This window comes from Pseudonaja textilis, chromosome 2 (genome assembly GCF_049901715.1).
Source record: "Pseudonaja textilis isolate UNSWEBS1 chromosome 2, rPseTex1.2, whole genome shotgun sequence".
NCBI lineage: Eukaryota > Metazoa > Chordata > Lepidosauria > Squamata > Elapidae > Pseudonaja > Pseudonaja textilis.
Window position 1 is genome coordinate 73,628,288 of NC_141991.1, and position 15,813 is coordinate 73,644,100.

The window sequence follows — 15,813 nt, forward strand, 5'->3', positions numbered from 1 at the left end:
CTGTGCATTTTTACTTAGTTTGACACATTTCTCCAATAACTTGCAAGATTCATGTGTTTACATCTAGTGACACACTAGTTCTAAACTTCATCAAAGCAAACTATGTATTTATATACATTTCTAAATGTGAATATTAAAACCTTAACCCATTTTTATTGAAAAAAGAAGTATACTATTATTTTCAGAACAATTCCAATACTTGGGTGCTTTCAAGCAAGCAGAGAAAAAGTGCTGTGCTTTAAATACATTAATAATAATATGTTATAAATTAAAGGATTCAGTAATATTTCTAAGATGCAAGGAAAGATTCAGGTGTATTAACGCAAAGAAGTCAATAATGCCCTAGCATTTTTGACATTCTTTTTTTTTCTGCAGATAGAACTACAATCCCTATATAGAAGGAAACAAGTCTGACTATCAGAGTTTAATACAGTAGAGCCTTTAAAAAGCAAACTATTTAGAACAATTATCTTCTCCGCTGGCCATCTACAAGAACTCATCCTATAAGAATGCAAATAAATATAGCATTTTGTAGGCTGTCAACATCTCCATGAATTAGGCTAGAGCAAAAGGCAACTGAACCTGTTGCACACCTCACAGCTTAGCAGTGACTTGAAGCAAAAAACTAGTAAGATACCAATATATGAATTTTTGGCTCGCTTTCAGTCGCCCTGACTCTACCCCAAATCAGGGACTTACATGGGTCATAAAAAGGTTTTTTTCTTTTCTTTTTAAGAACCTTGTTGTGCAGTTCTTAAATGTGGGCTTTGCTGAATAAGAAACCAAAAGGAAACAAAACAACAAACAAGAGAGGAAATAGCAAGTCAGTTCTTCCTGATACTGTTGTTTGTAGTTAAAGAGGTTTGTCAATGACTCTCATGTGCTTAAAATGTTTGTATCCTTATTCCAAAGTTTTGAATATATTGGGAGAGCACGCACAATCCCACAGTTCTAGTTAACCATAGGTCATTGGCAATGAATGTGAATGTGCTTATTAATATAAAATGCATACCAGCATGGTCTGATACAATTTCCAAGTCAATCTTGTCAAATTGACAAATACAGGAATGCATAGCAAAGTAGTTGTGATATATTGCTATTGCAATGAATTTCTCTCCCCTTCCTTCAAGAAGCTTAAATGATCAGTTCCAACTTTCATGTTTATGACTTGCTGGACAATGTTATAGAGTGAGCCAAAAAGGTTCTGAGAGATTCAGCTCGAGATCAACCCATACCAGTCTCCCAATTACCTGGTTACAAAGAGCAAATGAACAGAGCAAAAAAAAAATCGTTTTATTTTTTTATTATTATGCAACGAATGGCTCTCTCCTTTCCACTTATACATACATAACGAGAGACTTGTGGTTTTATGCTTGTGGTCGTTATTCATCCCTTTCGAATGTTTTAGCATCACTAGAGCCGTTTTTAATTCAACAACGTTCGGGTCAGGAAAAACCTCGGTTTGTGGACTTCAATCTTTGATCCTAAGATGCCTTTTTCTGAGGTTTATTTTAGCGGTCTCGGGGATCAGCAGGTCTGGTGGGGAACTCTCTCATATGCCCTTCGCTTCGGCTCTTTTGGGTCGGCGTGTTTCGTGCACCTATTTACTCCGTCCCACCTATCTGCTTTCTTCCCCACTAGTCACTTCGTTACCTCCGCCTTCCGCTAGAACCCCGATTCCCCTTTCCTCCCGACGCGATTCGTTTCCTCTCCCTCAACATCCCGCGCCACTCTGTCAGCTCCCTTCGAAGCATCCTCACACACACCCGCCGCCGCCGCCTTTTTTTTTCTCTCTCAGCCCATTCTGTCCCGAGCTCGGCTCCGCTCAGCAAGCCCCACCCCGTCATCTGTGGCCGCCTCCACCCGGCCTCGCACTTTCTGCTCTTGGCCCACTCGACCTCCCGCAGCCGTCGATTAACAGCTCCGGCGCCCTTCCCGCTTTTTTTTTCTTTCTTCTTCTTTTTGCTCGCTTCCCTTCCCTTCTCCTTCCACTTTTGCTCGCTCCTCACACCCAGCTCAGCACCTTCCCGGGACAGAGCCATTGGCCGAATTCCTCAGTTGGCTGAGCCGCCCAGGCAGGAGGACTCTCTGGCAGCGACAGCAAAGGGGAGGAAAAGGAAAGGGAAGCGGAGCCGAGCCGTTCCACCCCCCACCCTCCTCCGACGGCCCGTCCGCTCTGCTTGGGGGCGGATGGAGCGGCGTTTGCGCCGGGCGAAAACCGGCCGCTCCTTCCAGCAGCAGCGAAAAAAGATGGGTCCGTCTCGCCCCGCCGCCTTCCTTCCCCGACGGGCTGTCGCCCCGGCGCCGCGAATGGAGAGACTGAGCGCGCTCTGCCTCTGCCTCTGGATCGGCGTCGTCTCGGAAGCAGGTGAGGCAGGGCAAAGCGCACCATCGACGGAGCGCACGCTTGCGCCGCAAGTGGCGGGAAGGAACGGAGACCGGGGTGGATGTCCCCGGGGGGGGGGAGGGCAGCATGCGCGGGAGGCTGAAGTCGGATGGAAGGACCGGTGTGTGCGGGGGTCAGTGGGGTGGGGGGGAGACGGTCTACTGTCATCCAGTCAACCCTATCCGAATCCGGCAAGGCAGCGGCACACGCGTCCCCGACAGTTCCCCTTTAGCCTTCTCTGGGCGCCCAACGTTGCCTCTTTTCCTGCCTTTTCTCGTCCTTTGCAGCATTTGTTCCTATCGTCCCGCGTCAATGCTTTCTCTCTCTCTCTCTCTCTCTCTACCTGCCGCACCCGGCTGTCATTTTACACGGGATATCCCGCTCAATTTTGGATCCCAAACCCCACTTCGTGATCTTTACTGCCTTCCATGCTCCGTTCCTCTTGCTGTTGCTTTCCTCCGTTCCGGGCGCAGCATCTGCCTGCTAATTTAGCTTCTTCCAGCGCGCGTATCTTTTTTTTCTGTTTTTTCCTCGACGAAGTTGAACAACTATGCACCGGCAGAGGGCACTCTCAGGTGTTAATTCCCTCGCCCCCCCCCCCGCCCCCCATTCCCTAGAAAAAGTGATTTAGAAAGGACGCCTCCTTATAACTATTGCTAATAAGGATTATTTGCTTTGTCAATGCATGATAAGAAGAACAGGTGCTGGGTTCTTTAGGAAATCTCTTCTGCTGAGAACCTGTTCTAAGTTATCTTGTCCCTGGGTTTATGTACAGTTAGTCCTCAATTTACAACAGTTCCTTTAGTGACCGTTCAAAGTTACAACGGCACCCCCCAAAAAATGACTTATGACCATTTTTTCACACTTACGACCTTTGCAGCATCCCTATGGTCACGTGATTTACATTTGAAATGATTGACTCACATTTATGACAGAGTGTCCCAGGGTCATGTCATCCATCTTTTGTGACCTTCTGACAAGCAAAGCCAATGGGGAAATCAGATACGTTTAACAGCTGTGTTACTAATTTAAGAACTGCAGTGGTTCACTTAACAACTGTAGGGAGAAAGGTCGTAAAATGGAGCAGATTCACTTAACAACATACATTTCGGGCTCCATTGTGGTCATAGGTTGAGGACTATCTGTAATGTGTTTTTTTAAGTACAGCCTGATGCTTATGATTGCTGCTGTTCTAATTTAATTCAGCGGGCTTTCCAAATGAATTTGTTTGGGATTGAAAAGGTTTTACAGGGAAGGGATCCATTCATATTTCCTTTCTCAAGGGACTAGATGAGGTTTTGCTCTTATTTATTATGTATATGTCATGTGTCATTATGGGTTATAGGCCATTTCCAATAAAATAAAACCACGAATGACCATAAAACATAAAAGATACTCCATGTAGGATCAGCTGCTCCCACATTCTTCATACTTCGTTGTAGAAGCCTCTGATACAACTTGGCTCTCCCAAGTTTGTTTATTTATTTAGAACATTTATATGGCCTCTTACACACTCTCAGTAATTCTGGGCAGCTTACAAAAAAAATAAAAACCCAATATACAACAATAACAACAAAATAACCACCACCCCTCCCATCACAGCAATTAGTCAAAAAAGCCATTTGATGGGCTCCATCCCACTCTGTATCCTCTAGGCCTGTTGGTGATGTTCTAAAGGAAGGGAGCCACCATGGAGAAGGCCCTTCTTCTGAGTCCCACCAGAAGTACCTCCTTAGGGGATGGGACTCAAAACATTCCCAAGTTCAGTGACTGGTAATATATCTGGGCTTTAGTAATCAGTGATAGGCTGTAGAATTCTCTAAATTAGAAATATATTGTGGAAAAATAAAATTTCAGGCCAATTTCCTAAAGAGTTCACTTTTATATCTATACTTTCTGACTAATTTTAAAACTGGACGAAAGTAGGTGCGCATGGAAACAGCTGTTTCAGGTGCGTGTTGGGACACTTTATGCCTATCATGTTTCTGGCGATTTTAGCATTTATCAATAAAGCAAAATGGTGTTTGGGTCTGAATAAACATACTCTGGATCGAGCCCTGTAAAGTGCCAGGCAAGCCTGAAAGTGAATAGCTTGTCTGCGCAGGAATAAACAAAAAAAAATCTGTAGGCTGCATTTGCTGACATGGAGAAAATGCTTTTGTAGCAGACTGATACATGATTTGCTAGAGTTCAGCTGAGAGGCCATAAAGAGCTAGAGAAACCACAGAAAAATCTTGCTGCAGGAAGCTTTATATGTGGTAAGATCAATTTTTGCAGCGTAAGATCATTTTTGATAGCCTCAGCTCTAGAAGCATCATGATTGTAGCGTATTATTTATGGCTATTGTATCAAAAAAGTGATATAAAACAGGATCCTTAAATGAGCAATAGTTGAAACGTCTATGGAATGCAGCACAATGATACTATATTATGATCACTGCCATATGGGAATTTAATCCAGGGTGTATTAACTGAAGATACTGCTGCCTTTTTAATACTAGCTTGATGCATATACCATGGATATTATACACTGGATTGGAGTGATCAAGCTACAATATTAAAATGCATTTTAATTAATGTTACAACCAAGACTGAATCTAGATGACTTTGCCAACATTTCTGAGATATTGGCAGGTGATATACAGCAAGAATGACATCACTCTTGCGTGCAGAGTGCATGCTGTCATATTCAAATAAAATAATTTACTAATGAGGCATCGAGGTACTGGTGTTAGAACAGGCGTGCAAGATTCAAGGCCTCTTCATCCAAAGAGAGCAGGCCAAAAGAAAATGTACTTTTGTCTATTACTAAATTTTTACAAGTTTGGAGAGGTTTTAAGGGGCAAAGTAGGACTTTCTGCAGATATTTAAGGCTCCAGTTTCATCCATTAAAATTTTCAAAACCATTCCCCAAAGGATCCAGGCCATGCTGTCTTTTGAAATGCTATTTTCAACAGGACACACAAAGCCTAATGTGGCCCTTGAGCTGATAGAAGTTATGCACCCAGAGTTAAATTGTAAAAATAAAAAAAAAAGCTTTGGCTGCTTACATAGAAAATACTTTTAAACAAAACTATCATGTATTTGAGAATGGACTTAACTGTACATTATGTACATTATGTATATTATATACCCGTTGGGTTCTCATAACACCCTAAGCCAAAAGCATCTAAATGACCCTAAGGTTTAATACAATGTACAGTATAAACCAAGTTGCTCTCCATATAGCCTATTTCATAAGTAATAAAAGAAATATGTTTTTTTCTGTAATGGTGACTCTGGTGGAACAGGTTCTCCCAGAGATACGAATGACCTCAAGCCTGTTGGCCTTCAAGAAAGCAGGGAAGATCTAATGTGGTTGGTTGATGGATGTAAGGTTTATTGTGCGTGACCTCAATTTTATTTTTATTTGTTTGAATTAGTTTTTTAAAAAATATTGTTTTACTCTTGTTTTACTCTCAGAATTCCTTCTTGTAAATGGGTGGTCAAAAAAGGTTGCAGAATGAATAAATGAAACTTAGATAAATATCATTTATCTAGCTCATTTAAATCAGGCTTCAGCTTTAGTGTATTAAAACAACTTTGTTATCGATTACTTCTGTTGGGACAGGGACTGAGGGATTGCTAAGGGAATCTTTCCCTTAGCTACTAGACAGCATTGAGCAGAATTTCTTGGAAGAACGATTTTGTGGGAATTGGGGGATTTGGTGAAATAATTAGGTTTCTGCCTTCAGGTTTGCTGCCAAAGACTTCTGCTTTCCCCCACGGTTTCTTGGTTATGGATTCTACCAGGTTCTCTCGGTCTCTGCATGTTAATGCTCATATGAAACTTCTTGAAAATATTATAGGGATTTGAACATAATGTCTGATAATACCTTATGATCTATCTTTGCATTCCAGCTGAATAATAGATGATTTGCAGGTACCCAGCTGAAACTGGGAGCAATGATCAGTTTGATGAGAGTACATACAGTAAAGCTAATTGTTGGTGAGATGCAATGGGTAGGCTTTTTAATGAGACTGTGTGCAGTGCAAGAAACTTCTTTGATTCATAAAAATGGTTATTGTAAGGATAAGGTATGGTTATATTCAACTTTAGCCGGTTCTGTATGTATTTTCCTGCATTAGCCTAGCTTTGCAGCTCCCCAAAAATGTAAGAAAGTCATGTCCTAATCTAAGTCCTGCCTGTGGTAAAGACCCATGCGGTGGTGATTTAAAAAGTATTTCACTGATGAAATTCTCTTTAAAAATATGAGTTTTTTAAAAATCACTGCATCATATTTTGCACAATTTAAAAGTCGTTTTCCCTGCTCATTTGTAATACATTTCTGGAATTTGAACTGAGATTCGTTTTAGCTATCAATTTGTGGCCTGTGCCTATTTTTCAATTGTTTTTATGGATGGCTTAAATTCTAGTACTGGCTGTGATGTTATTGGTCTAGGGCAGTGTAAGAAGAATGAAGTTAGATGGTGATATAATGCATCTTTTCTAGACGCTATATATTCGTTGAAAAGCTGCAATTGACAATTCATTCTTAAATCCTTCCATATGATAGGATTTGAATCAAATATAATTTCAGGCAAGTCTGCATAGAATCAAACTATCTTGTACAATACAATTGTTCACCGGTTATTGTTAAAAATGTTGGCATCGGGCTCATCTGTTATCTTACTATATTCAGCCTTCACTGCAATTTGTAGCATATACAGGTTTTATTTCTGAAGATTCCATTCCAGTTGTCACAAATATTTTAAAGCAGCAAAATTATGAGCAAGAGTTTTACAGTACTGTCCAATGCATGTGTGCTTGGAAATAAATTTGACTTTTTTGGTGGGATTCAGTCCAAAAGACACCTGAGTAAATGAAAGGAGTCACAGTGATGCCATTGACTGTACCATCATTGACTGTGAAGTCAAAAAGGCCTGTCAAATGTATTCAATCGACTATGCTTATTGCTACAGTAATGGATTCCTAAATATTCCAATACTGAGCCAACCAAACCAGTTAGCAAAAATGGACGTTTCACTGCCATTCCTCTTGCAGCACTCTCACTTCCTTTCAAGCAAGGTTGTGACTTACCTATCACTAATCAAAACGAATCTGTGGCAGCACCATTTCTGGTTAATGACAATAAGTTACATACTCTTGTTGGTTAGGTTGGCTTCTGTGAAAGGCAAAGTGCATTGTAGTGCTCCGGTGTTTTTATTTTTGCCTGATCTGTACATTACTTTGAAGAATGATGAAGATTGATTTTTCTTCCAAAACTCTGGCTGTAAAATGGGGGACTAGACTAGAGGTACATATTCGGAGCCAGGTAACTTCTTAGACTACAGCCCAAATATAACTCTGCAGTAGTTAAGGTAAACAGACTCAGATCAGAGAGATACAAATTCACTTCCATTTCTCCAGGGATCTCACTGGGGAGCTAGTTTAGTTGGTTCTTGTTGATGTCTGTGAACTCCACAGAATTGTTGGGATGAAATAATTGAATTCCTCATATTGGTCACCTTGGGTTCTGTGGGAAAAAAAGGAGAGAGAAAGAGAGGGAGGGAAAGATTAAAGTTGTAGCCATGGTGGTACAGTGGTTTGAATGCAATACTGCAGGCTACTTCTGCTGACTGCCAACTACCATTAGATTCCCACCAGTTTAGGATTGACTCAGCCTTCCATCCTTCCAAGATCCGTAAAACGAGGGCCCAGATTGTTGGGGGGCAATCTGCTGTCTCTGTAAACCACTTAGAGAGGACTGTGAAGCATTGTGAAGCGGTATATAAGTGTTATTGCTATTATCCTGGATTAGGAAGGCTCAGTTTCCAATCTGTTTTCAATTTATGAAGTTTGTTGGGTAGCCTTGTTCAGTTATCTGCCAAAGCATTCTAATTTGCCTCATTTTATTGTGAAATTAAACTGTATATTGGGAAAGAATTCAAACAGCATACCTCACCACGAACACTCCGGAGAAGTATAAAAAATATTAATTTGTACACATTCTATAAAAAAAAATAATCCTGAGTTTTGTAATTTCAAAAGATTCCTTGCTCTTTTTTTCCAACAATCCGCTTAGCAATATCTATTCTAAAATGGCTCTTTAATTTGAACAATCTGGCAAAGTCTGTTGATACCTAATATTTAAATAATGCGATCTGCAGTCATCACTTGAATTCATTTTCCTACTAGCCAATCTAGCCACATGATTAAAGGTACACTAATTTTTCTGGTGAACCCTTGATTGACTTGCCCAGTTTTACGGATCAGATCTCCATTTTTAATGAGAAAACATCTAAAAGTATCCTTTGGCAATGAGCCAAGTAAAATCCAAATCCGCCACTTCTAAGAATGTAGTTGAGGGAGGCAGACAAATCCTTGCAGCAGACATACTGGATCATAGTGATATGATGCAGAGGCATATGGAATGTATAGCTGCCTCCCTCTTCCTTGATAGATCCCCACGTGCTATGGCACCTGCTTTAGTACTTGGAGCACTTAACATAATGTGCTCCATAGAAGTTCTTCCCGGCTGTAGCCGGTGACTTGGTGCTAGGCATTCCAATGGATTGTGATACAGTCCTAATTTCTCCTTTGTGGCGTTGAAGAGCCTCTGCAGCTGCTCCCAGAATTATTATGGTCTGTGGATGTCTTTGAACTTTGTTTCATATTTCGTGCCAATAAGGAGGACATTCAAGTTAGTCCTGTGATTATATTTTCCAGGAGGTCAAAATTGTATTGCTGCTTGAAAGAGTGTTTACTCTTTCAAGCAGCAATACGATTTTTAAGAAAGGTTTACTTTCTTAAGTGCTTCATCATTTAATTCAAGATAGCCATTCACCTCCATTATTAACTCTGGCTCCACCTCGGATAAAAATGGTCTTTGGCTGATGAAACAATGGGCTGCTGGATGAAAGTTTTGGAGCCATTCAATATTCGCATATATGAGGTTATGTATAATATATGTAGCTTCAAACCGAAGCTATTACCTCCCAAGGGAAATTCTGGAAGTTGAAGTCCATATCTTAAGAGTTGCCAAGTTTGAAAAGCTCAACAATAATGTATAATGTGCTTCACAAGCTTTCTTATTTTTTAAAAAAAGTGGGCATTTGCAGTCCATTGTTCAAGGAATGAGCATATGTAAGATGCTGAGAGACATGACTGGAGTGACATATAAGCCTAGGTAATGTATTATGATATACTGATAAATACAATGAAAATTTGGCATCAATATTCTTTCAACTTTTCCAACTTTCACTGCAGAGAATATCACCAGGAAAACAATTGCCAACATGATTCCGATCTTTGTAGATATAGGCACCTCCTGACATCTGAATGTCTTTTCCAAAGCCTTCATTGCTACTCTGTCAAGTGCTTGTCCATGGCATATTTCTTCACCACTGGTTCCCTTATGGTTGGCAGTTGATACTAAATGATAGATGTTATATATTGCTTACTGCAGGCTACTTCTGCTGATTGCCAGCAGGTTGGCAGTTTGAGTCTCACTGGCTGAAGGTTGACTCAGCCTTCCATCCTTCCGAGGTTGGTAAAATGAGGAGCCAGACAGTTGAGGGCAATATGCTGACTCTGGAAATTGCTCAGAGGGCTATAAAGCACTGTGAAGCAGTATATAAATCTAAGTGCTATTGCTATTATTAAACCAAGCAAGGATAGTAGGGTTATTTTCCAGGATCTATGATATAGGGGTAGTAGGTAAAACGGTGTAAAGCAATGCTTTGTAACAATTTATATTTCCCCTTTCTCTTCAGTTACTGAATGAGTACCAGTAGCCATTTTGTAACGTGATTCCAAATATTCCTACCAATCTTCTTTTTATTGTACTTTTCCACAATTATAAATCTCTTGTACATTCTTTAGAACTCTGCGACATTGACAATTTCACATATATCTACATATATACTTTTATATATTTTTAATTCTTATTTCTACTATCTAACCAGCTATACCACTTATCCCAGATCATAAAATATTCTAGTTCCTCTCTATCTTGCAGTTCCAAAGTAAGTTTAACCATTTCTGCACAGTCCAACACTTTCTCTATTACCATACCATCGCAAGGGGTATTGTCCAATTTCCAACTTTGTACAAAGGCAATTCTGGCCACTGTCACTATATGCAGTATAATGTATTTGGGTTTTTTACTGAATTCTCCTCTAATTATTCCTAATAAAAACATTTCAGCTTTAAGCTCAATTTGAATACCTATAATTTCCTGTAACCAATTTCTTATTTTTAATCCAGTATTTCCTTGTTTTGGGGCATGACCACCACATATGAAAAAGTACCATATTTGCACTTCCAGCATTCTGGACTCATATTTGGATATATCTTTGCCAGTCTTGCCAGTGATAAATGCCAGTGATAAAACATTTTATAGAGGTTTTCCTTGTAGGCAGCAGACATTGTTAATTGGTAGTTTTTTGTCCAAAATTTTTCCCATTCTTCTAGTTGAATATTATACCCAAAATTCCTTGCCCAGGCTATCATAGTCCCTTTAACTATTTCTTCTTCCCTATCGAATCTTAACAAATAATTGTGCATTTTTGTTATAAATTTCTCTTCTGATCCCAGTAGAATTCCTACCCATCTTAAAGGGGCCCTCTACCCTTGTTTGCTAACTTATCTGTCCCAATATTAACAGGATTTAGGCAAACAGTCAGAATCTGCCACATCTCAACAGGCATTTGAGAGGGAAATGAAATGAGAGAGATTCCTCTTGTGTTGAAATATAATATATGGGTTTTTAAGCTGCTCAGTGTGGAATATTTCTGTGTAATGTTTATTTGACTGTTTTTTTTTAACTGTTTACTCATGGCAAGATTGTAAGCTACTCGAAATTTTTGAGTGTAGTATAGTTCTCTCCCAAGGCAGAGCGGCACAAAGAGGTGTGCACTACTGTATATTTCATATAACGAGGCCTCACCCCTACAGGTTATTTTCTTTAATAGGTAGCCTCCAAAGAGTTAAATAAAGAAACTTAGCTGTGATGCCAGGTATGATGTCTGAGCCTTTGGTGGTAAAGGTCGGCAGTGGTTCATGGGAAAGGAAAAATTGGCAGCTGGGCCGGATATCCTGCATTTCCCCTCTTCCTGCAGCCGCTTGAACTACGTTCCTTATTTAGCTTTCCTGATAGGCAGGAGAAATCTAGTGGCGGAAACTGTCCTAGCCTGATAACAGCCCTTTTGATGGGTGCTGTAAGGTATTATGGCAGGCAAAGGGTTAGTTTTCATTATAGTAGGATAGGACAGAAGAGCCACATGACTGGCTTATCTTCCCCGTTTTCTCATTTAGGCAGAGCTCAAGTAAACCATTTATTAAATAGCATTTTTCACTGGAGATGGCATGTGCATTTGAGGGCTTTGGTTTGTATGTGACTCATTTTGTCTCCTTGTTGGAAAGCCATCAAGGCTGTGAGCTGATGACGTACTCCAGGGAAGCTCTGATGTAGGTGTCTGAGTCAGCTGGTGCAGGAAGGGGCTCATAGGGGAGAGAAGAGGAGAGTCCTGAAACATAGTTTCTTGGCAGGTGTCCAGATCTGGCAAAGTTTTCCACTGACTTATGTTAGTAAGCTGGCAGTTAACAATGGCATGGTATCTAGTGACGGAGGGTTTTTTTGGCTGGAAGTCAGGAAGAATTCTATATCCAAACAGCTTTTTTTAAAAAAAAACAAAACTTTGTAACATGTTCAGCATGAATCTGTTTGCAAAGACCCACAGTGATTTATAAATGCATATGAGAAGAAACAAAAATATTTTAAGTAAGTGTATCCAATGTGCATGGGTTAATTTGGAGTTTACTTATGGAGCAGCATGCTTCACAGATTCTACAGACAGGTCAGGCATTATGACTTTAATCACATAATACATTTTATAATAGGTCAACTAAATAAATGCATGTTTGGTTGCTAAGCTTGGTTAATGGTAAAATTGGCTAGTTTTTTTATCTTCAGTATATGGGGTGATCCGAACCTGTTTGGCCACGCTGTTTCAGTATACTGTGTTTTGAAAACCCAGAAAATGGCTTTAATCCAGTAGCAACTAATCCAGTTGTGCTAACGCAACCCATTTGTGCACTCAGTATATCTTAAGTTTATCCAGGATATCCATTCTGAATGGGGAATCTGGTCATTGCAGCCCAATAGGGCTTCAAATTGCAAAAATCTGAAGTAAAGGTTGACATGTCATGAATGGTTTGACACGGTGACTAATAAGTAAAAACCAGAGTTCTCAAGAAATAGTTAAATAAATCGAAACAAATTAAGAAAAGCAAACCAAATACATAGCACACTTATTCCCCACCACTGACCTAAACAATATTAACCCCCAATTTCATGGCACAACTAAATGAGTCATGCAAATATTTTCAGCCAGCAGAATTGCAGGCTGTTGTTTTTCCACGATGGTTTTGGGGTCTCTTGAAAGCGACAAGGCAAGATTGATTTCAGAAATTTATTAACAGTAATAGTAGGGCCATTGGAATTAACTGTGATAACATCTTTAGTGGTTGTATTGATATACTTTCCTTTGCCATTGATATTTTAGAGGATATTGTAAACCTTCAGGAGTCACTGAGATGTTGTAGTATAAAGCAGCATTAATTTCTGCCTGTCAAGTTCTTAGCCAGAGAACTATTGTACGTTAGCATCATATTTTGGCTTCAATGCTGGGGCCGGGGAGTTTTCAAATGGGATACTGTCTGGTAAGAGTGCCAGGGTTTTGGTTTTTTTTTTTAAATCATCCTCCCATTTCCTTCTAACGTTCTCAGCCATTATTAATAGGTTGCCTTTGCTGGTATTTTAATGTCAAATTAGCCCCCAAAGTGACTGAAGCATGAATCCAGGGAGAAATTCTGTGGAAAGATAAGCATTTTGGGCCACTGATTTGTCCCTAAAAATGCTCCTGGCTTATGTCACTAGCAGATTTTGCTGAGTTACCCTGTATTTACATCCTGATTGTTTAATAATGTCCCAGACTATTTTTTGGGGTGGGGGGAGGCTGCTGCAAATAACCTCCAAAAGGAAATGTGAAGATAAATGTTTGTTAAGTCAGCCCATGCACCTTGAAAGATACTCCTGCCTGTTCGGTGCCCTTTCTCTTTTATTTCAGCCCTATGTCTAATCTGTTTTCCTTGCTCATAGTTGAAAGCTTTCCGCATTTCCACTGTAGCATTTAGCATCTGCAGGAAGGAATAAAGACAATCTAGCAGATGGTGGCTGTACTACTAGAATAGCTGATAGCCGTGGTCTCCGGAGATGTAGACATAAAGAAAAAGAGCAGGGTCCTATAAAGTGTGCCTCAGAAGGAAGGAAGGAAGTTTTATTACTGGGCTAACTACTAAATTCATTTTTCTCTATTCGATGACTTCCTAGGGAATATTGTCTGATTAAAACTGGGAATAAAAATTCCAAGAATTACTTCAAAGGCCTACTGCAGAATTGCTTGGCCTTTGCAAAAACATTTGGCACATCGGAAATTTTATAGAAATTACACTTTTCTTTGCTTAAGGGGAAAATCAGGAGGAACCTGGATAATCCAAAAGATACAGAATAGCTTTCTCTGCCCTGGTATTCTCCAGATGTGTTTTTTGACTTGGTACTCTCTGGAGGCTAGAAGGTTTGGGAAAACTATTGCAAAACAAAGATATGTAGACTGCCAAGCTCTGTGTGATTTATGGAATATGCAAGACCCCCCCGTTCTCAACGCTTTCACTAAACATCCATGTGGGAAAGCAATGGAAGATAAATGATGACAAGTGTGCTGGTGTCATTGTGCAATTGCCAAGCCTTATATACTAGAAGCACACCTTGTGGAACAATGTAATTTCTGCATCTGTGGTCTGTTACAGCTGCCTGACAATGTGCAATGCTAGCTGGGTCTACTGAAAGAAAGCTTAACTGAGTTCATAGGACTTACTTTCAGCTAGATAAGGAGACACTGCAGCAGCCTTAACTTCTCATTTACATCAAACCAACATCACAGATTTTTAGTATATATTTGGTTCTTTACATATTCCTCATCTGCTTTTTATGCCATCCAGGCCTATCTTTGCTACTTATTTCTACAATACGGCAATACGGTATAACAAAGTTCCATATATAAAAAAATCAATCGTTTGCGAATGTGTCTTATGCAGCTCTTATCTTGAGCTGAGGTTTTTCAGCCTGTGAGCTTCAATTGAGTTATACTTGGTTAATTCGTGAATTGGAAAATTTCCATCAAATGCCAGGATTGTTGGCTAGAATGGGAGACTGAAAAAAACATTCTTAAAGAAGGCAGTGGTGATCCCCTTCCATATTGTCACTAAAAAACAAACAAACTTGAGAATATGTTCGTGTCATTGTTGGGAGTCAAACTTGAATCAAGTGAATTTTTATTTTGTACTTGGAAATAAATATATAGATGAAGAAAGAATTACCAAAAGGAATGAGAACAGAAATGTTGTTTGAAACACAAAATGGAATATGAATTTTGTCCAACCAATCTGGAAGAAAGGGATTTTTATTTATTTATTTATTAGCTTGTTAAATTAAGGAATGGCTGGTCCAAGGGTGTCTACAAGGGGGAATAAAAAAAAATCACTATCACAATTGTGGCCATAATATTCACTTTTTTGACTACTCTTTGTGGATCCTTCTGGGCTGGCTTACAGCCACCTGTTCAGAGTGGTGAGTTGTACCTAGCAATCCAACTCAAACTCTTGCAAGGTGTATTCTATTTAATTATTTTTCAGTCATTTTGTTTGGGTTGACCCAAGATGTAGCAAACTTCATTCAGAGGAGAAAATAATTGTGTTACTTTGTGCCGTTCTGAAAATTTAGAAATTGTTACTTTCTCCAACTGCATTTTTTATTCTTGCTATTTTGTCTGTTTTCACCCTTCCATAATCTCATAGATATGGGAATAGCCTCATTACATGCTTTTTTTAATGAATGGGTTCATATTTTACTCTAAGTCAAAATGTGATTTGGGTTCGTGAATCCAAGGACTTTAGTTTATAAACAGTATGCTTTGATTTAGCATGCTGGTGAACTCAATTAATGTGGCTCATTCAATAAATCAGACTTTTTCTTGTCCTTACCTCATTGTAAATAAAATCTATACAATGACCCAAGAGGATTTTTTAAAATTAAATGGTGCAACATGTACAGCTATATGCTTAGAAAAAGTTATTTAGAAACTTTCAAATAAGGAAACATGCAGGTTTTTCTTGTTATAATATGCTGTCTTGTTCATCAAAATTCACTACAGTATTGAAATGTCTGGACACATTCATATTTTATGCATTGTACCTTTGCCATAATGTAAACATATATACAAAACTAGTTCATGTGATTTTTGAATTGTGTCAAGCTTACTCAACTATTAAATGCTAGATATTTAATAGTAAGTGCTATCAGAAAATGGAAACAATTAGTATATATA

The 15,813-nt window shown here is 39.3% G+C and overlaps 1 protein-coding gene across 2 annotated transcripts in view; it reads left to right on the forward strand.

The window, feature by feature from the left end:
• The first annotated feature begins 1,912 nt into the window (after positions 1-1,912).
• The window catches only part of FLT4 (fms related receptor tyrosine kinase 4), a 105,077-nt gene continuing 91,176 nt past the window's right edge, over positions 1,913-15,813 (forward strand). The window contains exon 1 of one of the 2 annotated variants that reach the window (XM_026696589.2): positions 1,913-2,368. In XM_026696589.2, the coding sequence (XP_026552374.2) occupies positions 2,191-2,368 (178 nt within the window). In that variant the 5' untranslated portion in view covers positions 1,913-2,190. The remainder of the gene's footprint in view (positions 2,369-15,813) is intronic. The other variant, XM_087924299.1, reaches the window with a different exon arrangement.